At 41.7% G+C, this 27,684-nt stretch overlaps 1 protein-coding gene and 1 non-coding gene across 3 annotated transcripts in view; both read left to right on the plus strand.

The window, feature by feature from the left end:
• The first annotated feature begins 1,091 nt into the window (after positions 1 to 1,091).
• The window catches only part of IL13RA1 (interleukin 13 receptor subunit alpha 1), a 78,352-nt gene continuing 51,759 nt past the window's right edge, over positions 1,092 to 27,684 (plus strand). Inside the window, exons 1-4 of one of the 2 annotated variants that reach the window (XM_034949439.3) lie at positions 1,092 to 1,686; positions 14,999 to 15,138; positions 20,936 to 21,074; positions 23,657 to 23,777. In XM_034949439.3, coding sequence (XP_034805330.1) covers positions 1,599 to 1,686; positions 14,999 to 15,138; positions 20,936 to 21,074; positions 23,657 to 23,777 — 488 coding nt within the window. In that variant the 5' untranslated portion in view covers positions 1,092 to 1,598. The remainder of the gene's footprint in view (positions 1,687 to 14,998; positions 15,139 to 20,935; positions 21,075 to 23,656; positions 23,778 to 27,684) is intronic. The other variant, XM_034949438.3, reaches the window with a different exon arrangement.
• On the plus strand, positions 12,036 to 12,163 carry LOC112438596 (small nucleolar RNA SNORA35). Its single transcript, XR_003027000.1, has one exon. It is a non-coding gene; the product is annotated as a small nucleolar RNA SNORA35 (small nucleolar RNA).

Raw genomic sequence — 27,684 nt, forward strand, 5'->3', positions numbered from 1 at the left:
CATAATTCCTTGTTCTTGCCCTTATCATTGCCCCTCAAACTGACTGCAGCTTTCTGTTAGCAGAGCTTGCTTTTGATGAGTGTCTTCAACAGTTCCTGGAACAATTTCATAAATATTTATTGAATTTGAGAGCCTTAATTCCAAGAGTGGAACCTTTGTTGTGAATAGGTTAAACAACCCTGTGCCCTTTGGGTGGGGTCTAGACTAGGTATATTATCAGCATTTTTATCGCTATACTTTTTGTAACTGTTTTCAGGTATATGCATTGGCTTAATTCGGCCAAAATACACCTCATTATGGGTCTCATCATCCACCTAGACATGATTCTTTTCTGGGAGAAGGTGATAGAATAATGTCCCCCTCCCATGATTCCATATCCTGATCCCCAACACCTGTGAATATGTTAACTTACATAGCAAAAATGACTTTTCAGTTATGATTAAATCAAGGATTTTGAGATGGGGAGATTATTATGAATTATCTGGTGGACCTAATCTAATCACAAGGGTATTTATAAGGGAAAAGGGGAAGTAAGAGGGTCAGAGTCAGATACGACAAGGGAAGCAGAGGTCTGAGTAGTTCCGCAACAAGCCAAGGAATGTGGGTAGCCTCTAGAAGCTGGAAAAGTCAAAGACACAGATTCTCCCCTAGAATATCCAGAAGGAATACATCTCTGCCCACACCTTGATTTAAGCTCAGTGTCACTTCTGACCTCCAGAACTGTAATAAAATAAAACTGTTAAATCACTAAATTTGTGGTCATTTTTGACAGCAGCAACAGGAAACGCCTAAGGACTCTTGTTTTCTTTCCTCCCAGCCTCACTGACCCTCATAGGCGCCCAAGTATCAATGTGTATTCTTCCGATTCACCTCCCATCCCTTTGAAAAATATGTAGAAAGTTTGTCGTGTGCTTTAAAAAATGCATGTATGGTACCCTCCCTCATGTTTGGAATGTTCCTTTTAAAATCAACATTATGTATTGCCAGCTTTCAAATATGCCCTTTGTCCTTTTCACAAAGCACAGTACTGCCAGTGTCCCCAACTCCACCCAGTGAAGTAGGGCTGGTATTACTAATCCTGGAGTCAGCGCTAGCAAACAAGGGCTCAGAGGTCAAGGGCTGGAAGCCAGGTCTCCAGACTCCCAGGCCAAGGCTCTTTTCCGCAGATGACTCTGTCCTGGTGTCCAGCAGGACACAGCCCCTAGCACCTCCGAGGCCCCGCAAGTGTGCTGGCAGCGGCGACGCCGGCTCCGCCACGCGGAGGGAGGAGGCCCAGGCAGCGCCCGGACTGGGCGGCGACGTGGTGGAGGAAGTTTTGTTCGGTCAGAGACCGGACGCGGGAGCTGAGGGTGGGCCAGGTGTCCAGCCTTGGGAGCCGTAGGAGCCGCCAGAGCCGCCAGAGCCGCCGGCGCCCCGCTCCGCCTCCTCCGGCCGCTCTCGCCGGCTCAGGTTACCTGAGGCCGGTGGGCGGGGCGGCCCTTCCCGTCTGCGCCGGCCCCCAGCCTCCAGGGCGGCGGAGTCGGGAAGTGGAAGAGGGAGCGAAGGAGGCGGGGACTGCCAAGGCTCCAGCCCGGCCGGGCTCCGAGGCGAGAGGCTGCATGGAGTGGCCGGCGCGGCTCTGCGGGCTGTGGGCGCTGCTGCTCTGCGCCGGCGGCGGGGGCGGGGGCGGGGGCGCCACGCCTACGGGTGAGTGCGACCCTCGGGGCCCGAGGGGCGGCCGGCGGGCTGAGGGCGGTGAGGGTCACGGCTGAAAGGCCCGGGAGGTCAACGCCGGGCGGAGGGCCGAAGCTGGGGTGGGTGCTGGGGGTGCCCTCGCGAGGCCCCGCGCTCGGCGGCTGCGGCTTCCCGCGCGGGATCTCTGGGGCCCGGTACTGGGGCCGGTTCGAGGTGGGACCCGGGAGCTGCGGGGTTTTCCCGAACTCCGGGTGCGGCGGAGGTGGCGGCAGCGAAGTAAGAGGGCTGCGACTTGTAGTGGGAAGAGCCGAGGAGGCTGGCGTCCAGGCGTGCGGGGGCGGGGGGCCCGAAACATGCCCACGGCGTCAGAGGGCCGTGGGTCAGCGCCCGGAATGTCGCCTGTGAGCCCGGGAGGAAATGAGGCGCCAGAGCCGGCGGGGACCACGACCGAAGTCCAGGCGAGCTGAGAAAGCGCCGGGGCTCTTTGCCCGAGGCCGCGCCAATCCTCACTGTCTAAGGGTGGCTCTTGCGAGTGGAAGTTGAAGGGAACCTCTAAACATCTCAGTCCTTGTTGAAAAAGGACGTGACGCTCATGACCTCCTCTGGCGTCGAAGAAATCCTTTGGGAAATCCAGAATAGCATCCTGGCAGATGCTCCCCCCACCCCACTCTCTTTAATAAACCTTATATTTTAGGGTAATTGTAGATTTATGGAAAAGTTGCAAAGATACTTCAGAGAGTTGTGTATATCCCTCACCCTGTTTGGTAACTTCTAGTTAATCAACCTGGCAGTTGTGAAAAATTGGGAGTTAATGACTTCCTTAGGAGCAGCTCCTGGAAGGAATGGCCTTCTGGACGTTTTTGGTGACAATGAAAGCCCCAAACTGTATAGGTTTTATTATCACATTGACACAAACACTTATATATGCTTATTGCATTTTTACCAATGTGCTTTGAAATCCAAGTTGAAATGTTGATTAGGAAACCTTAATGCCCTCTATGGATTCAGTCAATAAAATACATGCTGCCAGGCAGTGTTTAGGGGCTGAGGATGCAGCAGTGAGCAAAACAGATCAGGTGCCTGCCCTCAGACATATCGGGGGGTGGGGGTAAAATATATGATATGTCTGAGGGTGTTAAGTAGAGAAAAACAGAGCAGCTGGGAAGGGGTTTGCCATTGTAAAAAGGGTGGATCGAGAAGAAAACAAATGTTGCTGAAAGGTGGCATTTGAGTAGAGACCTGAGGGAGACTTGAAGCTTGTCAGTCAATAATTATTCAGGTGTCTGCCTTATTTAGTACTGAGTCAGGCCCTCTAGGTTGACTTAGAACCTGAGAGTGTATAGCAAAATTCTTGCCCCAAAAGGGCCTCTAGTTTAGTTGGGTACACCTGATTTCCATAATCATATGGGGACATTGCAGTCCAGAGAAGGGAAGGAACTTGTCTAAAGTTACCCGTCTCATTAGTCTCCTGATTTTCACAGTGCCACTCCAGCACCCTCCCTCCTACAGACTCACTCCCACACACACCTGAAACAACAGCTGGCCATCTAGAGAATACTGGCAACTCCCAACTTCATCAGTCTTGTCACAATGGTTTGTCGTTAGCTTGCTTATTTAGAAAACAGAAACTTCTTTCCCCATTAAAAGTATTGATAGAATTGCATTGAGGTATGGTGGGAAAAAATTAGATGTTTCCAGTGAGACTTGAGTTTTAGTGGTTCTGATATTTACCACCTGTGGGACTCTGGGCTGGTCATTTCCTCTCTTTTGTGCTGCAGTTAGTTTTCTCATCTGTGAAATGAGGAGGTTGAACTGCATAAATTCTAAGAGCTCCTCCAGCTCTAATCCTCAGAGTGTTTATAAAAGTGATTAGATTACTAGCTTAGTTTAACCTGTTCCACTCAATGGCCCACATTGTGGCATGTCTTAATTATAACTAGCATGTATATAGCATTTATGCCCAGCAGTTTTCTAGCTGCTTTACTTGTACTATTTCATTTAATCTTTACCAATAATATAACTTGTAGGTGCTGTTATTAGTCCCATTTTGTACACGAAAAAGTTGAGGCACAGTGCGACCAAGACCCTTGCCCAAATTCGCATAGCTGGCAAAGTGGAAGAGCTAGGTTTCCAACCCTGGCAGCCTGATTCCAGAGGCCATGCCCTTAACCACTGTACTCATTGCTTCTGCCCAGCAGAAAAGACGAGAGTCCTTAGCTGGACACCTCCCAGGGTAGCAGGGCAGGACGGCTTGGGACCCACGAAAGTATGTGCAAGCCATTTGTTAAGAAGCTAATGATACTATATTAGGCCGGGTGCAGTGGCTCATGCCTGTAATCCCAGCACTTTAGGAGACTGAGGCAGATGGATCACTTGAGGCCAGGAGTTTGAGCCTGGCCAACATGGCAAAACCCCATCTACTAAAAATACAAAAATTAGCCGAGTGTGGGATTACATGCCTGTAATCCCAGCTACTCAGGAAGCTGAGGCATGAGACTCATTTGATCCTGGGAGGCAGAGGTTGCAGTGAGGGAAGATCAGGCCACTGCACTTCAGCCTGGGCGACAGAGCAAGACTGTCTCAAAACAAAAAAAGAAGCGAATGATACTACATTGGAGACTGGCTTTATAGTGGCTGGGCTGTGTGGTCCAAACAACTAGTACTATAGGCATTCAAAAGAGAAAAAGCTGACGGTTGGTAGTGTTACGGAAGAGGTAAAACTTGAGCTAGATCTTCTGGATGACTGGGATTTGAGTAGGTGGAGAATTTATTCCAGGTGGGGGCAATAGCAGGAGCAGAGACCCAGAAATGAGGGCAAGAGTGCTCCTTTGTGGTCAAGAAGGAACCTGGCTTGGCAGGAGAGTGCATTGGTAAAGTCAATCCAGGCAGAATAGCTTGATTTGCCCTTGAAAGCTCTGAGTCTGGCACAGCATGGGAAAAATAACACAGAAGGAGGAAGCAAGCAGGGAGACTTCACTGGGTAGGGGAGCCCCTGGAGTGTGAAGCTACATAAGAATCTATGGTTGCAGGTCTCCACTAGAAAAATGTGCTGCGAACCCTTCCTGTCCAGGACCATGACTTACTGGTATCTTCCCACCTGGTGGGGCACAACAGAGCATATTTGCATGATTGGGGTAACTAAGAAAGATGTTGGAAGAAAAAAACGAACAGGAGTTGATGCCTGAGTGGATGTAAGGGAAGGGACAGATGACTCATATATGACTCTTGTGATTTCCTTAACTTTTCCCGAAATGTGCATGCCTCTGCTAGCTGCTGTGATTGGACAGGCGAGAGCAAAAGCTATAAGCTAAGCAAAATGCCTTCTTATGAAATAGTAGATTGTGTTAACTCTTAATTTAAATAGGATGTTGTGCTAGATGACTGTACAGACTTGGGATTTGAGGTTTAGATACAGACATACTTGGATCCCTTCCTACTCCCTTTTCTGAAGTCAGTGGTGCAATCCCCAAGACATGGTTGAAATTAGGTGCCTAAGGGAAGCTTATCAGGTAGAAGGGATACTTGTTCTGTCTCAAAGGCCAGGGACACATATCAATTCAACAGAAAACCAAAGCAACCCTGGCCAGGCACAGTGGTTCACACCTGTAATCCCAGCACTTTGGGAGGCCGAGGTGGGTGGATCACTTGAGGTCAGGAGTTCAAGACCAGCCTGGCCAACATGGCGAAACCCAGTCTCTACTAAAAATACAAAAATTAGCCAGGTGTGGCAGTGCACACCTGTAATCCCAACTACTCGGAAGGCTGAGGCAGGAGAATCGCTTGAACCCAGGAGGCAGAGTTTGCAGTGAGCTGAGATCACACCAGCACACTCCAGCCTGGGTAACAGAGCGAGACTCCGTCTCCAAAAAAAAAAAAAGCAACTCTTTAGAATTGTTTTGTCTTAAAGAAATAAAGCAGATAGCTAACACATAGCACTTGCTGCCTGTGGGCACTGTTCTAAGCACATTGCTTGTATTAACTCATTTAATCCTCATAATAACCCTTTGCAAGAGGTTACTATTATTATTCTCATATTAGAGATGAGAAAACTGAGAAATAGAGAGGTTAAGTAATTTGCCTGCTGGCAAGTAGTAGAGGTGGGATATAAACTCAGGCAGTCAGGCTCCAGAGTCTGTGCTCTTAAACACTACACTATGTTGAAGTTATACACGAAGAGCTGTTAGAGACCTTTACAAGTAGTATAATCATCACTTAATCATATATATGTCTAGGCATGTTGTATACACACACAGTTCACATGTATTTGTATATATTTAAACATTTGGAGATTAAAGTTTCAGTGCCTGTGTTTTTTTCAATTTTTTATTATAAAATACACATAAAATTTACCATCTTAATCATTTTTAAGTACACAGTTCAGTGTTACGAAATACATTCATAATGCTGTGCAACCATCATCACCATCCATCCCCATAACTCTTTTTATCTTGTAAAACTGAAACTCTGTACCCATTAAACAATAACTCCCCATTTTCCCCTGCCCCTAGCCCCTGGCAAACACCATTCCACTTTCTATCTCTATGATTTTGACTACTCTAAGTATCTCATATGAATGTAATGATGTACTATTTGTCTTTTTTGTGACTGGCTTATTTCTGTTAGCATAGTGCCCTTATGGTTCATGGTGTATCATATGTCAGAATTTTTCCTTTTTAAAATTTATATATATATATATTTATTATACGTTAAGTTCTAGGGTACATTGCACAACGTGCAGTTTTGTTACATATGTATACATGTGCCATGTTGGTGTGCTGCACCCATTAACTCGTCATTTACATTAGGTATATCTCCTAATGCTATCCCTCCCCCATCCCCCCACCCCACAACAGGCCCGGTGTGTGATGTTCCCCTTCCTCTGTCCAAGTGTTCTCAATGTTCAATTCCCACCTATGAGTGAGAACATGCAGCGTTTGGTTTTTTTGTCCTTGCGATAGTTTGCTGAGAATGATGGTTTCCAGTTTCATCCATGTCCCTACAAAGGAGATGAACTCATCCTTTTTTATGACTGCATAGTATTCCGTGGTGTATATGTGCCACATTTTCTTAATCCAGTCTATCATTGTTGGACATTTGGGTTGGTTCCAAGTCTTTGCTATTGTGAGTAGTGCTGCAATAAACATACGTGTGCATGTGTCTTTATAGCAGCATGATTTATACTATTTGTCTTTTTTGTGACTGACTTATTTCTGTTAGCATAATGCCCTCATGGTTCATGTTGTATCATATGTCAGAATTTTTCCTTTTTAAAAGCTGACTAATATTCCATTGTATGCATATACCATATTTTGCTTATCTGTTTATCTGTCAATGGACACTTAGGTTGCTTCCATGTTTTAGCGATTTCACAATACTATTATGAACCTGGGTGTAGAATATCTCTTTGAGACCTTGTTTTCACTTCTTTTGGGTATATACCCAGAAATGGAATTATTGTATCATATGATAATTCTATTTGTAATTTTTTTGAGGAACCACCATACTGTTGTCCATAGTGAAATTTTAAATTTCCACCAACTGTGCACCGGGGTTTGAATTTTTCCATATCATTGCCAACATGTATTTTCTATTTTTTGATAGTAGCCATTCTAATGGGAGTGAGGTGAAATCTCATTGTGGTTTTGGTTTGCATTTTCCTAAATATTATTGATGATGAACACCTTCATGTGCTTATTGGCTATTTCCATATCTTTGTTGGTGAAATATCTATTTAAGCCTTTGCCTATTTCTGAATTGAATTTTTTTTTATTGTTGAGTTTTAGGAATTCTCTGTATATTCTGGATATTAATCCCTTATCAGATATATGATTTACACATATTTTTCCATTCTGTGAGTCACTTTTTTCTGTGAATATTTTGATGCACACGTTTTAATTTTTTCCATGAAATCCAATTCGTCAATTTTGTCTTTTGTTACCTACATTGTTGGTGTCATATCCAAGAAATTGTTGCTGAATCCAGTGGTATGAAGCTTTTGTCTTATGTTTTCTTCTAAAAATTTTATAGTTTTAGTCTTACAATTTCAGTCTCTGATCCATTTTGAATTTTTTTTTTACTTGGTATTGGGTAAGCGTCCAATTTCATTCTTTTTCATATGGATATCCAGTTTTCCCAGCACCATTTGTTGAAAAGATTGTCTGCATTGAGTGGTCTTGGCACTGTTGTCAAAATCATTTGACCATACATGTGATGGTTTATTTCTGGACTGTCTATTCTATTACATTGATCAGTATGTCTGTCTTTATGCCAGTACACACTGTTTTGATTATTGCAGCTTTGTAGTAAGTTCAGAAATCAGGAAGTGTGAGTCCTACAGCTTTGTTTTTCCGTTTCAAGACTGTTTGGCTATTCAGGGTTCCTTGAGATTTCATAAGAATTTTAGGATGGATTTTTCTGTTTCTGCAAAACTATGCCATTAAGATTTTGATAAGGATTGAATTGAATCTATATATCACTTTGGATAGTATTGACATCTTAACAATATTAAGTGTTCTAATACATGAACATGGGATGTGTTTCCATATCATCTACAAACAGAGATAATTTTACATCTTATTTTAACTGGATGTCTTTTATCTCTTTTTCTTGCCTAATTGCTCTGGGTAGAACTTCAAGTACTATGTTGAATAGGAGTGGTGAAAGTGGGCATCTTTGTTTCATTCCTGACCCTAAAGGAAAAGCTTTCAGTCTTTCACCATTAAGGGTGATGTTTACTGTGGGTTTTTCATATATAACTTTTAAGTCAATTTTCTTACACTCCTAGTTTGTTGAGTGTTTTTATCATGAAAAGTAAATTTTGTCTAATGCTTTTTCTGTATCAATTGAGATGATCAGGTAGTTTTTTTCCCCTTTATTCTGTTAATGTGGTATATTACATTGATCAAGTTTTGTATGTTAAAACATCTTTGTATTCCAGGGATAAATCCCACTTGGTCATGGTCTATAATCCTTTTGATATGCCCCTGTATTCACTTTACTGCTATTTTGTTGAGAATTTGTACATCAATGTTCATAAGGCATATGGGTCTGTAGTTTTCTTTTCTTGTAGCGTCTTTGTCTGGCTTTGGTATCAGGTAATGCTGGCCTCGTAGAATGAGTTACGAAGTTTGAGAAGGTTTGGTACTAGTTCTTTAGATGTTTGGTAGAATTTTATCTGTGAAGCTATCAGGTCTAGGGCTTTTCTTTGTTGAGAGATTTTTGATTACTGATTCAATCTCCTTACTACTTATAGGTCTGTTTAGATTTCCTATTTCTTTGTGATTTAGTTTTGGTGGTTTTGTGTTTCTGGAAATGTGTCCATTTCATCTAGGCTGTCCAATTTGTTAGTGTACGGTTGTTCATAGTACTCTCTTATAACCCTTTTTATTTCTCTAGAATCAGTAGTGATTCTAGAGAAATACTCATTTTCATTTTTGAAAATGAGTAAAATTCTCATTTTCATTTTTGAAAATGAGTAAAGTTCTCATTTTCATTTTTGATTTTAGTAATTTCAGTCTTCTTTCTTATTAGTCCATCTAGCTAAAGGTTTGTCCGTTTTGTTGATCTTTTCAAGAAGCTTTTAGTTTCATTGATTTTCTCTATTTTTCTATTCCCTTTTTCTTTTATCTCTGGTCTAATCTTCATTATTTCCTTCCTTATGATAGCTTAAGATTAGTTTGTTCTTTTTCTAGTTACGCAAGTTGTAAAGTTAAGGTTGCTGATTTGAGATCTTTCTTGTTTCTTAATATGTGTTTATAGCTATAAATTTTTCCAATAGTACTGCTTTCGCTGCATCGTCTACATTTTAGATGTTTATATTTACGCCTTTCATCAAATTTGGGAAGTTGTCATCCATTATTTCTTTATTTTCTTTTTTTGAGACAGAGTCTCACTCTGTCACCCAGGCTGGAGTGCAGTAGCACGATCTCAGCTCACTGCAACCTCTGCCTCCCGGGTTCAAGCGATGCTCCTGCCTCAGCCACCCAAGTAGCTGGGATTACAGATGTGCACCACCACACTCAGCTAATTTCTGTATTTTTAGTAGAACTGGGGTATTGCCATGTTGGCTAGGCTGGTTTCGAACTCCTGGACCCAGGCAATCTGCCTGCCTTGGCCTCCCAAAGTGCTGGGATGAGCCACCACACCCGGCTCATTATTTTTTCAAGTATTCTTTCTTCCTCTTTCTCTCTCTTCTCCTGGAACCCCCATAATGCATACACTGGTCTGCTGATGGTGTACCACAGGTCTCTTAGACTCTGTTCACTTTTCTTCAATCTTTTTTTCTTTCTGTTCCTCGGACTCAATAATTTTTATTGCCCTAATTTCAAGTTTATTGATTCTTTCTTCTGCCTGCTCAAATCTACCTTTGATTCTTTTTAGTGAATTTTTCATTTCAGTTGTGCTTTTTCTGCTCCAGAGTTTCTTTTTGGTCTCTTTTTAGGTTTTCTATCTCTTTATTGGTATTTTCATTTTGCTTACATATCATTTTCTTGACTCTCTCCACATCTTCCTTTAGTTCTGTGAACATCTGAAGATATTTGTTTCAGAATCTTTCTTTAATATATTTGCCATCAGGTCTTTTTCAGGGACAGGTTTGCTGTTGTTTAACTTTTTTTCTTTGGGCCATAGTTTCCTGGTTTTTTTGTTTTGTTTTGTTTTGTCTGTCTTGTGATTCTTTGTTAAAAACTGGACATTTAAATCTGGTTTCTCTGGAAACCAGATTCCCCCTTCCCCCAGGATTTGCTGTTTTTTGTTATTGTTTTGTTTATTGTCTTTATTTTTTTGATTATTGTAGGCTGTCTGTGTGTTGAGCATCAACCTGAAGTGTAAACTTAGTCTTCTCAGGTTTTTTTCTGGGCTTTCCCTGAGCATGTGTGGTCACTTTCTGTTTTTCTCTGTATATATAGTTTTGTTTCATTTTGTTTTGTTTTGTTTTTAAGACCTAGTCTCGCTCTGTTGCCCAGGCTAGAGTGCAGTGGTGTGATCACAGCTCACTGTAACCTCGAATCCCTGGGCTCAAGTGATCCTCCCACTTCAGTCTCCTGAGGAGCTGGAACTACAGATTCATGCCACCACACCTAGCTAATTTAAACAAACAAACAAAAAAATTGTTTTGGTAGAGATGGGATCTCGCAGTGTTGCCAGGGCTGATCTTTAACTGCTGGCCTCAAGTAATCCTCCTGCCTCGGCCTACCGAAGTGCTGGGATTATAGGTGTGAGTCACCATGCCCAGCCTCTGTAGTTGTTTAAGAATTTCTAATCTTTAATGCCTGGCTCCCAAAAGTGGAAAAGGAGAAAAATGAGGCGACAAGGGAAGAGCGCCATTCTTTTACATCTTCTGGAAATCACTTTAGCTAGATAGGGAGGGCTTGCAACAGTGGGGATAGGTGCAACCACAATGGCTGCCAGCCTCTTTGTCTGTACCTCTGTGATCAGAAGCAGCAATCAGTAATCAGAATACAAATCCCTGATATTTGGAGGACAGAGTACTTCTGCCCACATAGCCCACAAGCTGTGGGCAGAGGGCTCCAGGAACATGTGCACAGCCGCCTGCCATGGGGTTGGGGATGAAGGATGGGCAGCTACTACTATGTAAAAGCTGACATTGATTGAAATTTATGGCAATTTGTTGTTCAGGCCTTTCCTGGGAAATTGCAAGCCTTCAATGTAAGTGTTTCCTGATATAACTCTGCAGTCTTCCAAAATTGTTACATCAAACAGACTCTGCCACTACCATTGTTATCTAGGTGAGGAGATAGATGTCTGGTGCTTCCTACTCTTGCCTTATTCCCAGAATCCATGTGTGTGTGTGTTTAAAGTGTAGGAAGTAGAAAAATCAAAAGATATGGAGGAAACCAGAAGAGAAAAAGAAAAGGATAGCAGATAGCCCCAGGAAGCCCAAAATGCAAACCAGTTAGAAGATCTGACCAAAGGACACTTCAAAACAGATGGGAAAATATTAATCCCATTTGAAAGGTTGAATATAGGGCAGGCCATTGTTTTATTTCAAAACTGAGGTTAAAGTAGGTTTTAAATTACCTTGAAAATTGGAGTACAATTGAAATGAACCACAAATAGGTATATTTTTATTATCAGGGCTTTAATATTTGTGTGGGAGTGGGAGGTAGGTGGGTAGGGAGAGTACTGGAAGTGCTAAACTAGGTATCTTGGATGTGTTTCTGGGAACTGCAGAATAAGGCAGATAATCCTACAGTAAATTGTAGTCTCCAGTAGGAACAATGTTTTTATTGGAGGCTCTCTACCTGACAAATGATTTATCTTCAAAAATATCATTGATATGGTGTTAGAAAGGCCAAAATGGAATAGCCATACATGCTTTTAATCACTTAAAATCCTAACTTTAGCACTGTTGCCTGAGCCATTGGTGCTCCCTGGTACTAGCTCAGTTTTAATGCAGTGCAATAGGAATTCTTTGTTTCCACAAGGCCTTGTCCTGCTGTGGGCTGCTCCTTCCCACAGTTGGACCTTGGGAAAAGGTAGAGTTAGAAGAGGGAATGATTTTTTTTAATTTCAAATTTTATTATAGATTAAAGGATATATGCACAGATTTGCTACATGGGTAAACTGCATGATGCTGAGACTTGGGGTCCAACAATCTGATCACCCAGGCTGTAACCAGCCTGGTGGTTACCCAACAGGTGGTTCTTCGGCCCCCAAACCCACCTCCCTCCCTCCCTTGTCTAGTGATCCCCAGTGTCTATCATTTCCATCTTTATGATCATGTGTATTCAGTGTTTAACACCCACTTATGAGTGAGAACATGCGGTATTTGGTTTTCTATTCTTGCATTAGATCACTTAGGATAAAGGCCTCCAGCTCCACCCATGTTGCTGCAAAGGGCATGGTTTCATTCTTTTTATGGCTGCGTAGTATTCCATGGTATATATGTGCCACATTATCTTTATCCAATCCACTGTTGGTGGGCACTTAGGTTAGTTCCGTGTCCTTGCTTTTGTGAATAGTGCTGCAGTGAACATACAGGTGCATGTGTCTTTATGATAGAATGAGTTATTTTCCTTTGGGTATATATCAAGTAATGGAATTGTTGGGTTGAATGGTAGTTCTATTTTAAGTCCTTTTTTTTTTTTTTTTTTTGAGACATAGTCTTGCTCTGTTGCCCAGGCTGGGGTGCAGTGGTGCAATCTTGGCTCACTGCAACCTCCACCTCCTGGGTTCAAGTGATTCTTATGCCACAGCCTCCTGAGTTTCTGGTATTACAGTTGTACACCACCATGCCTGGCTAATTTTTGTATTTTTAGTAGAGACGCTGTTTCGTTATGTTGTCCAGGCTGGTCCCGAACTCATGATCTCAAGTGATCCAACCGCCTCAGCCTCCCAAAGTGCTGGGATTATAGGCGTGAACCACTGTGCCTGGCCTATTTTAAGTTCTTTGAGAAATCTCTAAAGTGCTTTCCACGGTGGTGGAACCAGTTTGCATTTCCACCAACAGGGTATAAGCATTCCCTATTTTCCACAGCCTCATCAACATCTGTTTTCTGACTTTTAAATAATCACCAGGGAATGAATGTTGAGGGTCAAGGGCCTTTGTAGACTGCTGACCAAGTAGCTGCTATGTATAAAATTGACTGTTAGAGAAACCTCAACTACAGAGTGCCTGTGAGTTTGATGTTTTGATGTTTTGGGACAAATGGAATTTTTTGCTCAGTTAGGGAGGAAGGTAACAGTATAAATATTGCTGATTATGTAACAGGCCCAGTGCATTCCAAAGTATTAGCATAGAGTACAAGATTTAACTCTATCATTTGGTAAATTACTATTACTATAATCCTTAAGTAATTAATAATAGTTCCGTTCATCACTTTAGAAAATTTGGGGGAATTATTTTCAAATAATTTTAATAAACTTCTATGTTGAAATAATTTTTGATTTACAGAAAAGTTGCAAAGGTAGGACAGAGGGTTCCTGTATACCCATCACCCAGTTTCTGGGGGATGATTTTGATAGTCTCAGGAGAAGTTCTCAGGAAAGTTTAAAATGATGTTTCACAGTTCCTCCTCTTTCTCTTCCCTCTTCAGATTAGTCAAAGCTCTAGCTCCAGCTGTTTAGTGTCAGACCTCAGGGGAACAAGGGCTGCTAAGTCTCTTTCTCAGTACTTCTTTGGAAAAGCTATAAAAAAACAATTACCAGGTCATGTTAGCAAGCAGAATTAAAGATGAGCTTCTTAAACTTACTTATAGAACTGCTGAGATTTTGAACAATCTGATTTTTTGTTGTTGTCATTGTTTTTGAGACAGGGTCTTGCTCCGTCACCCAGGCTAGAGTGCAGTGGCATGATCTTGGCTCACTGCAGCGGCATGATCTTGGCTCACTGCAGCCTCAAACTCCCGGGCTCAAGTCATCCTTTTGCTTCAGCCCCCCAGTACCTGGCACTATAGGCATGTACCAGCATGTTTGGCTAACTTTTGTAACTTTTTTGTATAGACGGGATTTTGCTATGTTGCCCGGGCTGGTCTCAAACTCCTGGGCTCAAGCCGCTTGGTCTCCCAAAGTGCCAGGATTACAGGTGTGAGCCGCCGTGCCCAGTCTGAAGAGTCTGTATGGAGTGAGGTGTGGATCCCAAGGTTAGGGAACCCCAAATTCCTGGAAGAGAACAACTTGGAAATATTAGTATTTAAGAATATCACTCTTCTCTATGGAAGTGGTTAAGAATGTGACCTTGGAGCCACACTTTTCAAGTGACACTCCCAGCTCTGCCGTTTACTGTAGCCATGGGATATGGAACAAATTACTTCACCTGCTTGCTGCTTCAGTTGCCTCATCTTTAACATGAGGCCAATAGGCCAGATGTGGTGGCTTACACCTGTAATCCCAGAACTTTGGGAGGCCAAGGTGGACGGATCACTTGAGCTCAGGAGTTCGAGACCAGCCTGGCCAGTGTGGCAAAAACCCATCTCTACTAAAATTACAAAAATTAGCCAGGCGTGGTGGCATGTGCCTGTAGTCCCAGTAACAGGCTAGGTGAATCACTTCACCCCAGGAGGCAGAGGCTGCAGTGAGCTGAGATCGTGCCACTGCACTCCAGCCTGGGTTACAAAGTGAGATTCTATCTCAAAAAACAACAACAACAAAAACATGAGGCTAATACTAGTCCCTATCTCCAAGATTGTTGTGAGGATTAAATGGATTAATATGTGTGGAATATTTAGAATAGTCCCTGGCCCAGTAAATGTTAGATGTTGTTAACTCAGTTATTACTGTCTTGCCCTCTAGGACTTGGGAGAATTAAGCAAACCATTAAAAATACTGTTGATAAATTCATTTTTTTTGTCCTTGATTTGAACAGAAACTCAGCCACCTGTGACAAATTTGAGTGTCTCTGTTGAAAACCTCTGCACAGTAATATGGACATGGAATCCACCCGAGGGAGCCAGCTCAAATTGTAGTCTATGGTATTTTAGTCATTTTGGCGACAAACAAGATAAGGTAAGTTTTCTGCAACATGTTACATTGATGAGGTAAAGTGAACACTATGAATTGGAGCCAAGAATAAGCCAAATTCTAATCTTACGTCGAAGTGGAAATTGTATTTTAGGGTGTGTTTAAATTTCAGTTGGGGAAATTATAGAAGCAACTATTGACACAAGTGAACACTTAAAAATATTTGCTAATTATTTGACAATTAAATGCAATTGAGATTGCTCTGACAGGAAATACTAGATATCTTTATCTCTAAGGTACTCAATAAATAATTATGTTATTGTTAAAATTTGTTCCTATGTTCCTGCCTGTAGCTGTATTGCCTTGTATCTATATAACACTTAATTGGGGAATTTTTACATTTACCATCTTGCTAATCACATGGACAAATAGATGTACAGGCACTATGTGGTGTAAAAGTAAATGGCCATATGGAAAGCGAAAAAGTAAGTTGTCAGTGGCAGGTGTGTTTGAGTAGAGGGTTCTGTAATGCCCGTGGAAAAAGGAGGAAGACTTTCAAGATTTCTAGTCAACTGATATAAGTGAATTTTTGTTAATAGGTTTGGATAATTTCAGGTCCTTTATGATAATCTTATTCAACTTTTTTTTCAAAATCTTTTTATACCTTCTTTCGGTGTGTATGTGTTTGTTGCAGGGTGGCGGCGGTGAGTGGGTTGGGTGTTTGGGGTTGAATTTGTCCAGGATTTTGAGTAGGCAGAATGAGAAGTTATTAGCAACAGTGCTTTGCATCAGTGAATTGTAGAAGCACCAAGTTCAGGCAGCTTTGGTGGCAGGAAGTCAGGAGAACTAGCTTCTGATTGGCACTGTCACTCTTAGCTGACTCTATGGCCTGGAATAAATTGCTTAACCTCTCTGAGCGTTTGTTTCCTTATGTATAAAGTATGGCTTTACTCACTTCGCTGGCTTGCTGGGACACAGAAAATAATGTATATATACAAAAGTTTAATAGTCAGGTTGGAACATGCTCTTCCTCTGGAGGGAAATTTGCTAATCTGCCTTCCTCTCCCTTGTCCTGCTGAGGTGTTACTTATGGTTTAGGCGTTAATTGATAAAGAATTGAGGCTTATCAGAAGTATTTGCATTTTAAAAGAGGTCTTCTAAATGTGGAAGCCAATGATACTACTAGCAGTGAGACTGGAGTTTGCCTTTACATACTGTCGGCTTCCTCTTGTTCCTTCTAAGGAAGGGCCTTAGGCATTTGGAGTCTTAGTGGTGATTTTTGGTAATTGAGCCTTGAGAAATTCACAGAAAGACCCTAAGTGCCTCTGGCTGTAAGCCCTGTAATCACCCAAGTGTCTAACTGAAACCCTGAGGAGAGGTTGCTTTTCAGGTCCCTTTTCCTTAAGTTGTCAAGGATCAATCAGGTAGCCAGGCTGGTGTTCTAGCCTAGAAATGGGGCTATTTCCTCAGAGTATGTGCAGAAATCTAGAGTTAAATGTAACTTTAGGAGACAGTAGAATCAGATAGAATTGTACTTGAAATTTTATCTCTTCCCCTTTCAAGCTGTTTGATTTTGGGCAAATCACTTAACCTCTCTGAGCTCCCATTTTCTTGTTTATAAAATATGGGGTTGTTTTGGCGGGGGGCGGGTAATAATAGTACCTACTGAATATGGATGGCGTGTGCATTAAAGGAGATGAGGTTTGTAATGCACCCGACACAGAGTTAGTGCTAGGTAATTGTTAGCTTTTATTATTGTTACTGTTGTTAGGTTGAGCCATGTGAAATTACCACTTTTATGGGTCAAAATGGTTGAATGTTGTCATTATTATTTGTCAGCCTAATATTATCATTTAATCTTGTTTCCTCCATTTTACCCCTGAAGAAACCAGATAGAGACCAAAAAGGGTGACCTCTGCCTAAGGCCAGCTCATTTATTGTAGCCATTTGACAGCATTGTTGGCCATCAGTCCTACATTTGTGATGAACACGGATTATTCCTTCCAGTCAGTGATAGGAGATATCCTGTCTGGACCTTTTTCAAGTTTATCATCAGGAGGCTGAAAATGAATGGCAGAAGTAATTTTCCTCTCCTCTTTCTGTCCTTTGGGTACAGCATTAGCATCATTGGGCCAAACTGAGGTATCCCTGAAGCATATTGAAGCAATGGCATTACGATAGTTTGTACATTAGGGGGCTTAGGAAAATGTTCAAAGGTCCCAAGTTGCTAAATGAGATAAACCCTTGAGGTCATTGTCAATCTTAAGATTGGAGGCTCATCAAGTTGAGAGACAGGGATTTGCAGAGGATTTTTGGAAAAGAAAAGATTAGTGTAAATGGCAGCCCTCCACCATTTTTTAAGCAATGTCTAATAGTTCCTCAGCTGGCAAGTAGAAGGAGGATCTAGCATCAGATTTTAGATATCTTTCATCACTAAGAGATGGGCAAGTCCCATTAGGCAAACTAATCAAAAGGCCAGGCATCCAAATAGGAAGATGCTGAAGCTAACTCCCTTTCTTTTTGAGAAAGGAATTCTGGAGTTGAGAAAGGTGCAGTCCAGCCAAGTTAACATTTGTCTGGGGAGATCAGTTCAGGACTCTTGCCTTGGTTTTTGATAAATTTTCAAAGGGAACCAGATTCCCTGCAGGGTGGAGCATAACATCATACAGCAGCTACCAGTGGGAATGATTCACCAAAGCCAAAAGTCACATGGGAGCCATCACACATACCTCATCAAGATCTGTTGGGAGGGTTGAACGTGGTGACTCATGCCTGTAATCCCAGCACTTTGGGAGGCCGAGGCGGGCTGATCACCTGAGGTCAGGAGTTCAAGACCAGCCTTGCCAACATGGTGAAACCCTGTCTCTACTAAAAATACAAAAGTTAGCCAGGCGTGGTGGTGTGCACCTGTAATCCCAACTACTTGGGAGGCTGAGGCAGGAGAATCGCTTGAACCCAGGAGGCAGTGGTTGCAGTGAGCCGAGATCATGCCACTGCACTCCAGTCTGGGCAACAGAGCAAGACTGTTTAAAAAAAAAATCTGATGGAAGGAATTTAGGAATTTAGTTTCTTGTGTGATACAGAGAGGTGTACTTGACTTGGCAGTTGTTGATAATCTGGGTTCCTACTTTATTAGTGCCAGTTTAATATTGTTTACCTTGAACTTTGAAAGAAATTTTAAAAAAATATTATTTGAAAAAATTTTCCCTCTACTGTCCCTTTTCTATGTTATTATTCATATGCCTAAAGCATAAGGTTCGGATTTAGATACTAAGGCATTTTTTAATTTTTTATGTTATTTTATTTTGAAATGGAGTCTGCTCTGTCACCCAGGCTGGAGTGTAGTGGTACGATCTCAGCTCACTGAAACGTCTGCCTCCTAAGTTCAAGCAATTCTTGTGCCTTAGCCTGCCAAATAGCTGGAACTACAGGTGCATGCCACCACGACCAGCTAATTTTTTTTGTATTTTTAGTGGAGACAGTGTTTTGCCATGTTGGCCAGGCTGGTTTCCAACTCCTGACCTTAGGTGATCCTGACCTCAGGTGACCTTGGCCTCCCAAAGTGCTGGGATTACAGGTGTGACCCACCACGCCTGGCCACTAAGGCATTTTTTAAATTAAAAATTCCATTGTGATAATTTTTGTGTACTAAAACTCCGTAACCCTCTAACTGGAACAATGTCCATTATAATATGAAAACTGGGATTATTTTCATGATGATTCTAATTTGACTGTATTTGACTGTACAGTCTAATTTGACATTTGACTGTACATTTTCCCCTGATGTCTTCAAAGGGCAAATATAGCTTCCAAACAAGAATTGCCATGGATCCTTGGATAAGGGTGGCTTCTTCAAAGATATATGGGACTTGTGCTTAGTAAAATTGTGAGGTCGGTAAAATTTGTATTCGAAGCCTTCCTGCCACCATTACCATGATCCTGGAGGCAGGTCTTCAGCTTCACATACTCAGAAACTTCATTTCCTCAGCACACATGCATCTCTTAGGGGCTGATTTTTTACTTTGTTGTGAAAATGGTAATGGTAATGGTGAAGCATTCTAGGAAGATTTCTGTTAGCATAACTGGTGCATTTCATCCCTGTCGGCAGAGCCTATATGGGAAGCCAAATGTTAAGTAGGTTTCTTGGTGAGGAATCAGAAATTAGTTGTAAAAATATACTTGTCTAAGAATAGCTGGAGGCCCTACTGAGGGTAAACAGCTTTGCCAGTGGGACAGAAAAATTCAATGCCCACATTCCTGTATCACCCTCTTTTTCCTGCCTGTCAGGATTTTGCTCACAGACATTTCTTTTTCTGTTCTTCCAGGGCTGACCAACTCCCTTTTCAGAGTGCTGTCTTGACTGGACCTAAGAGCTATTCTGGTTCTATAAAGTGATTTTGTTTTTGTGTCCTTGCTATGATTTATTCATTGTTGACTTGCTAGTTACTTCTCAGAGGCCATCCATATGTCCTGGTTTTGGGGGTATCTCACAGTTGCCCTCATGCTCAGCTGGCAGCAGGCATGTGACATGGCAGAATAGCTCCTTAGGGTAGCAGATAGAACTAACTGTGGCAAATTTTCCTCTTCATGGCCGTCAACATGTAGATGAAAGGAAATACTATCTCTGACTTGAGTCAGAAGCTATTGCAAAACAGGAAGTGCTCTCCTTGGAGCTCTGATTAAAAGCAGCTCCATTCTTAATTATTCCAACTCTGTCAGTTTGGGAAATGTTAATTTCCCAGAGAGCCCATTAATCTTATTATTCTCAGTCATAGTAACCAGACTGGTGATTTATGTCTCTATGATGTCTATAAATTGGCTTCCTATGGTTCCACAAAGCTTATCTACTTTTCAGAATGAGAGTGTATATACTCAGCACATATAGCAATGTTTGAAATTTATACATATATATGAGGTAGTCAAAATAGTCAAACAGTAGAGAGAGAGGTTTAATGAAAAGTCTCTCTTCAGCCCTCAGGCCCTCCTCCTTTACTTCCTTACCCAGAAGTAACCATGATTACTGGATTTTTTTTTGAGACAGGGTCTCACTGCATTGTCCAGGCTAGAGTGCATTCTTGGCTCACTGCAGCCTCCCCCTCCCGGGCTCAAGTGATCCTCCCACCTCAGCCTCATGAGTAGCTGGGACTACAGGCATGAGCCACCATACCTGGCCAATTTTTTTTTGTACAGATGGGATTTTGCCATTTTGCCCAGGCTGGTCTCGAACTCCTGGGCTTAAGCGATCTGCCTGCCTCAGCCTCCCAAAGTGCTGGGATTATAGGCTTGAGCCACTGAGCCTGGCATGATTCCTGGATTCTTAAAGCATCCCTTTTTAACCTTAATTTTCCTGGTACAGTGCATCTACTTCTAAGTGAATTTTGATAATCATATTGTTTCCTTTAAAATTGCTTTTAGAGAGTTGATATGTTAGCATTGTAGGTTTATAGGTAAATTTCATGTTTATACCTTTAAAATGCGGGAAATTGTTGTATCTACACCAGGGTTTCTCAGTGGTGACACTAGTGACATTTGCTGAAGGGTTTGTTGTAGGAGGAGGGGGGCTGTTGTGTGCATTGTAGGATGTTTAGCAGCGTCCTTGACCTCTACTTACTAGATGCTGGTAACCTCCCCCTCCCAAGTTAGGACAATAAAAAGTGTTCGATATTACCAAATGTCTCTGAGAGTGGTAGGGAGAACAAAATCAGCCCCAATTGAGAATCACTGATCTATACCATTTGATAACTTTTTTGATAAAAAAAGCACCACATTTAAACATGCTAATGTTTCATTATATAAGTGTGTGTTAGCTGAAGCAATGCCTTTTTCAATTTTCTAACCTTAGAAAATAGCTCCGGAAACTCGTCGTTCAATAGAAGTACCCCTGAATGAGAGGATTTGTCTGCAAGTGGGGTCCCAGTGTAGCACCAATGAGAGTGAGAAGCCTAGCATTTTGGTTGAAAAATGCATCTCACCCCCAGAAGGTAACAACTGAAAGTGCTATCTCTTGGTGTTTAGAGAATAAATCCGAATGCTCCAATGCTTTTGTGCATTGTTCATTAATTAATTCAATTCTCAAACATTTTCTGAGTCTAATAAGTGCCAGGCATTGTACTAGGTGCTAGCAGCTCAATGAAAATATGAGTATGTCTCTGCCTTGAAGAAGCTTACAAACAACTTGAATAACAATGCCTAATAGTTATATAAAATTTAATAATTTAAAAAATGATATACACATGCACGTGCGTGCATGTGCACATGAGCGTGCGCGCACGCGCACACACACTCACACACACGCACACCCCTCCTTTAGATCGAGAGTCACAAGCTTATCTTGTGAAGTGAGTAAGGCATGTATTATTACCCTGATCCATTTTATGAGGAAGAAAGGAACTGCGTGACTTGCTGTATGTCTTCACATTTCAGGCCCAGTGCTTTAAAAATAAAACACAAAATACTCTCTTACCCATTATGTGTGATACTTAGTTTGATACACAGGATATATTTGGGAAAAGATGTTGTTTAAAGAGAAAAATATTATGCTGGCCTGGCTCCAATACAAGTCTAGACAAGATAGTACAAGACAACCTTAGGAAAAGCTGTCAAGTAGTGAGGATGATCATTGTTCCCCAATCCCACCTCTCCCAATATCCTTCTGGCTCTTATGTTACATACAGGGAGTAGCATATACTGATTAAGAGCAGGGCTACCAGAAACCAACTGTCTAACTTTAAATCCCAGCTCTGCCAGCTATTAGCTGTGTAACCTTGGGCAAATTTCTTAGCCCCTCTGCACCTTAGTTTCCTCATCTGTAAACTGGGCATGATGATAGTATCTATCTCCTAGAATTATTGGGATGATTACGTAAGTCAGTATATGTGAGGTACTTAGAATAGTGCCTGGCAAAGAGTGAATGTGTGTGTGTGTGTGTGTGTGTATACACACACAAAAAACATATATATATAAAACACACATATATATACTATATATAATATATAATATACATTATATGTAATATATATAATATTATATAATATATAATTATATATAATATGTTGTTGTCTCTTGGTTGGGTAGGGCTGGGCCCCATCTCTTAACCTCCAGTCCTTAGCTCTATGTGCCCTTTGCTCTAAGCCATTCCATTTACCTGCTTTGTACTGATCACAAACACATGAAGTGCTGTTTGTAAAATTATAAAATTCAGGACTGCCAGGAGATTTGAAACAACTTACCTGCCCTATTCTCCTTTCCTTAGGAGTTAACGAAAAAAAAAAAAAAAAAACAAACGGCTAGATGCAGTGGCTCACACCTGTAATCCCAGCACTTTGGGAGGCCAAGGTGGGCAAATCACCTAAGGTCAGGAGTTTGAGACCAGCCTGGTCAACATGGAGAAAAATAATAATAATTAGCCAGGTGTGGTGCATGCTTGTAGTCCCAGCTACTCAGGAGGCTGAGGCAGGAGAATCGCTTGAACCTGGGAAGCAGAGGTTGCAGTGAGCCAAGATCACATGACTGCACTCCAGTCTGGGTGACAGAGCAAGACTCTGTCTCAAAAAAATAATAATTACTATACTATGACATAAAATGGTTGATGATGGCTCAGTGTAGTACCCCTTCAAGGATCATGAGGGATAACAGATTTACATTTTAAACAGAGGTGTTTAATTTAAAGACATTATACCTTAACTAAAATGGCTTTATAAAGATAGAGATTTTAGGTCAGAAAGATACTAGGGCTCTTAAAGTCATGACACTTAAGAGGCAACTACTAAGAGTTAAATTAGGCTTACCTTTCCCCAGAATTGCTTCAGGAGGAATGTTTGTTTGTTTGTTTATTTATTTAGAGACAGAGTCTTGTTCTGTTGTCCAGGCTGGAGTGCAGTGGCAAGATCTTGGCTCACTGCAACCTCCAAAACGGTTTAAGCAATTCTTGTGCCTTAGCCTCCCGAGTAGCTGGGACTAAAGATATGTGCCACCACACCTGGCTATTTTTTTGTATTTTTAGTAGAGACAGGGTTTCGCCGAGTTGGCCAGGCTGTTCTTGAACTCCTGACCTCAAATGATCCACCCTTGTTGGCCTTCCAAAGTGCTGGGAATACAGGCGTGAGCCACCCTGCCTGGCTGAATGTGTATTTTTTAAAAAATGTGTCAGTATTGATCAAAAGACAGAAAGTTAAATTGTACCTCAATAATTTTTTTAAGACAGATATATATAAGGGTTGTTTGTATATCCACATTCATTTAGGAATTGTGTAGATATTGTCTATGATTGAAATAGTTTTTGATCTTTTATCTCTCCCTCCGGTTAGGAATATTAGTTAGGGTCCCTCAGTGATAGGGAAGATGTTTTCTTTGTATCAGGAGGTAAGAGAGAAGGTTGTGAACAAATTAGATTTGAGTTTCCTCCATCCTGGGTGACTTCTGGGTAAAATGGGGTGAGAGATGAAGCATTTGCTTTCTGACAAAGCAGCATGAAGCACTCTCATCATCCCCATGCCAAAGAGTGATTTGCTACTTTGCATTACAAGGAAAGAAGGGTCTTAAACTCTTGGCCTGGATATTCTAGGTGATCCTGAGTCTGCTGTGACTGAGCTTCAATGCATTTGGCACAACCTGAGCTACATGAAGTGTTCTTGGCTCCCTGGAAGGAATACCAGTCCCGACACTAACTATACTCTCTACTATTGGTGAGTATGTACAGTACAGTTACTGGAAGACTGACTGTAATTGTGTTGGGAGCCTTTGGATCCAACCTAGTCAAAAATAAAAGAACTTTATTTTTTTCTGCAAACTCAACAAGATGGACAATTTGCTTCAATGAAAAATGCATCTGCCTTTGGTGTCTACTTTTTAAATAAACTTTCTATTTTTAAATAAAGATCCTGTATATTACCAGAAAAAATGTACAGAGAGATCCCATATACTCCACTCAGTTTCTCCCAGTGGTAACATCTTGTGTAACTATAGTGCATTATCAAAACCAGAAAATTGGCATTGGTACAATCCAAAAACCTCAGTCCTATTTCAACAGTTTTACATGCACTCGTGTGTGTGTGTATGTACAGTTGTATGCAATTTTATCACATGTGAAGATATACAATGGTTGCATCACCATAAGGAGTTGCTCTTTTATAGCCACACTCACCTCCGTCTTAAACCATCTCTCCTTGTACACCCCTCTCCCCCAATCCTCTAACCTCTGGCAACCACTAATCTGTTCTCCAGCTCTTTAATTTTATTATTTCAAGAATGTTACTGAAATGGAATCCTATAGTATATAACCACTTAAGACTGGCTTAAAAAAAAAAAACTCAGCGTAATACCCTGGAGATCTATACAAGTAATTGTATATCACGAGGCCACTCCTTTTTATAGCTCAGTAGTATTCCATGATATGGATGTACCAGTTTTTTAAACCATTCATTAATTAAAGGATATCTCAGTTTTTTCCAGTTTTTTGCTACTATGAATAAAGCTACTGTAAATATTCACATACAGATTTTTATATGAACATAACTTTTCATTTCTCTGGAATAAATGCCCAAGAGTGCAATTGCTGGGTCATATAGTAATGGCTTATTTAGTTTTTTTTTTTAATGCCAAACTGTTTTCTAAAGAAGTTAGTTCACCTTACATTTCCACTAGCAATGTATGAGTTATTGATGTCTACTTTTAAAAAGGAAAATGATATGTCCGGGGTCAAAAAGTTGTTTGTTTGTTTGTTTGTTTATTTATGTTTTTGAGATAGAGTCTTGCTCTGTCACCCAGGCTAGAGTGCAGTGGTGAGATCTAGGCTCACTGCAACCTCTGCCTCCTGGGTTCAAGTGATTCTCCTGCCTCAGCTTCCCAAGCAGCTGGAATTACATGCATGCACCACCATGCCTGGCTAATTTTTGTATTTTTGGTAGAAACAGGGTTTCAACGTGTTGGCCAGGCTGGTCTCGAACTCCTGGCCTCAAGTGATCTGCCCATCTCGGCCTCCCAAAGTGCTGGGATTACAGGTGTGAGCCACCACACCCAGCCTCAAAAAGTAGTTTAGCTTCCTGCAAAACAACTTTGATATTTTGATATTTGATACTTTAGTATTTGGTATTTGTGACTATATCTACTACAAAGTTTGTTAAATTTCTAAGTTAGTCTTCCATCATTCCCTTTAGAGCCTAGAATTATTAGCAACAGAACAAGGAAGAAAGACCAGGTTAATCCAGTTTAATTCAGTAAAGCTTTATTTAGAACACTTTGTGGATAAACCACTGAATGCACAGCAGAGACAAAAAACATATCTCTTCTCTCCTAAAGCTCAAAATATAGAGGAGAAGATAGTGCCTGATACAGTGACCTGCATTAAATTAAGTAAGACAGTGTATGCTGAAGGCTGTTGCAGAGGGATAGATAGATTCCTGTGGGAAGTTAGGTTGGAGCTTGGGGTGGTGGTCGAGGGGAGGTGGATGGCTGGATGGAGAGGGGACTGAGAGGCTTTGATGAAGGAGGAAGACTGCCTAGATGGGGGAGTTTCTCTGATGCTGGCCTCTGGGGAAGAGCATTTTGAGAAATGGAGGTATTTAATCGTTGTGATGTCAGGGTGGAGAAGGGGAGACCTAGCATAGGCAGTCTGCCTCTACATGGCCTTGTTCCCTGACTGTCATTTGTTAAGACTTCTTCTGAGAGAATGGGATGTGGAGAGCCATGTCCAAGACTTGTGAAGCTACTGGATAAACATGGCCTTTCATGCTAGAGTGTCTATTTTGCCTGATGACATGATGGAAAGCATTTTTGATACATTAAAACACTCATGGCTATATCATGGAATAGAATGCAAAAAAAAAAAAAAGTAACACACATTTTTGGATGAAAACCTCCAAAGTTGCCCCAGGATTCACATCCGCACTCCTCCCTGGTGGAAGGATCCTCCTGGCAAAGTTGGGAAATCCTGCATGTGGAGCCAGAAGTTCTGTGTGGTTATGTCTGAGGTCTGTTTCTTTTTTCCCCCCTGATGTAAATCTCATTTGAGGTTTTGTAGTTTCACCTGCTCACTCTTGGTACCTGTTGTTTCTCCTTTACTTAAAACCCTTCAGTGGCTCCCTGGTGGCTTTAGGTTAAAGTCCAAACTCTCCAGCATGACAGACAAATCGCTTTATGACAGACCTGGCCCCTGTCAACCTCTCCAGACTCGGTTGCATCTGCCTCCATGCACCCCCGCCCCTCTTGCAGCCTACCATTCGCCCGCAGCAAACTTCTTTCAGTTCCTCAGACTGCTTTCTTCAAATACTCAAACAGAACACTAGATTTCAAACAGAATATTCAAACAGAATAGTGGAAACATTCTGCATCCTCTTGTAGCCTAGGCCTTTCCTTTTCATTTGGATGCCTCTTATTTGTCTTTATCCTTATTTCAGCCCAGACACCATTTCCTCTCCAGAAAGCCTTCCTTGACCTCTCAAATCTAGACATGTGTCCCTTCCTCTTGTCTCACGGCACCTTGCAATTTCTTGTGTCATACTACCCAGCACATTGTGTTGTCATTTCCTGTTACTTGGTGGTAGCCTGCTACAGGCTTCAGTTTCTCTTGAGAGCAGGAGCTGTGTCTTGTTTCTCCTGGTGCCTGATATATAGTAGGTATTCCATAAATAAGTTGTGAATGTTTGGTAGGATCCAAAGCTAGAGAATATTCGGGGTTGCGGTGATGACTTATGAGGTATAAGCAACTGAGGAATATTATGGTTCATGAATAAAAAGAGAGAAGGATTGAGTAGATCCAGCTCCCTAAAGAATTGCTAAGAAGGGGCCAAAGAACTAAGCCTTAATAAGAAGGAGTAGCCTGGCTGTTGATGTTGTAGTAAAGTTTAGGGAGAGCCGTTACACAGGCTTTTAAGATGTCTTGTGAGTTGGCAGCATCCATGTGTTTATTATGCTATTAAACCCTCTTGTTTTCCCTGGAGTCATTATTGGTAAAACCACAGGGAAAACCTTTAAAGAATCTATGTCTATATAAGGGACTGGAAAAGAAGGGAAGAAGTCTTAAAACTATATCTCATTCCATGGCAGACTGGGTAGAAAATTATCCCAGCTATTAGAATCAGGGTGGCACTGGAGGCAGATGGTAGCCTAGTCCTTGGGGTTCTTCTAAGACAAAAATAGGGAAGTGCCTTGGGGATATACTAGCAAAAACAAAGTCTCAATGCAAATTGTTAAAAGAATGTTTCCTCTGGGTGAATGAATTACAAAAAAACCTGGACTGACCAATTTGAAAAAGCATTCCTCTTCCTCTGGGCTGAAGCAGGCTCTCACCAAAGCTGAGAGCAGATGGTACTTGGGCTGGCTTTCAGCCCTCAGTTGATGTCTTTTTGCAGGGAAAAATCTGCACAGCCACTGGAGGTCGCTCAAGATGCAATTCCAAGATAGTGGTGGGTCACTAGCATCTAAGGGGGCAGGTATCAAGGATCCTACTTTTTTTTGCGATAGGGTCTTGCTCTGTTGCCCAAGCTGAAGTACAGTTGGTGTGATAATTGCCCACTGCGGCTTCAACCATCCAGGCTCAAGCCATCCCCCCATGTCAGCCTCCTGAGTTGCTGGGATCACAGGTGTGTACCACCA

Source organism: Pan paniscus, chromosome X, assembly GCF_029289425.2.
Source record: "Pan paniscus chromosome X, NHGRI_mPanPan1-v2.0_pri, whole genome shotgun sequence".
NCBI lineage: Eukaryota > Metazoa > Chordata > Mammalia > Primates > Hominidae > Pan > Pan paniscus.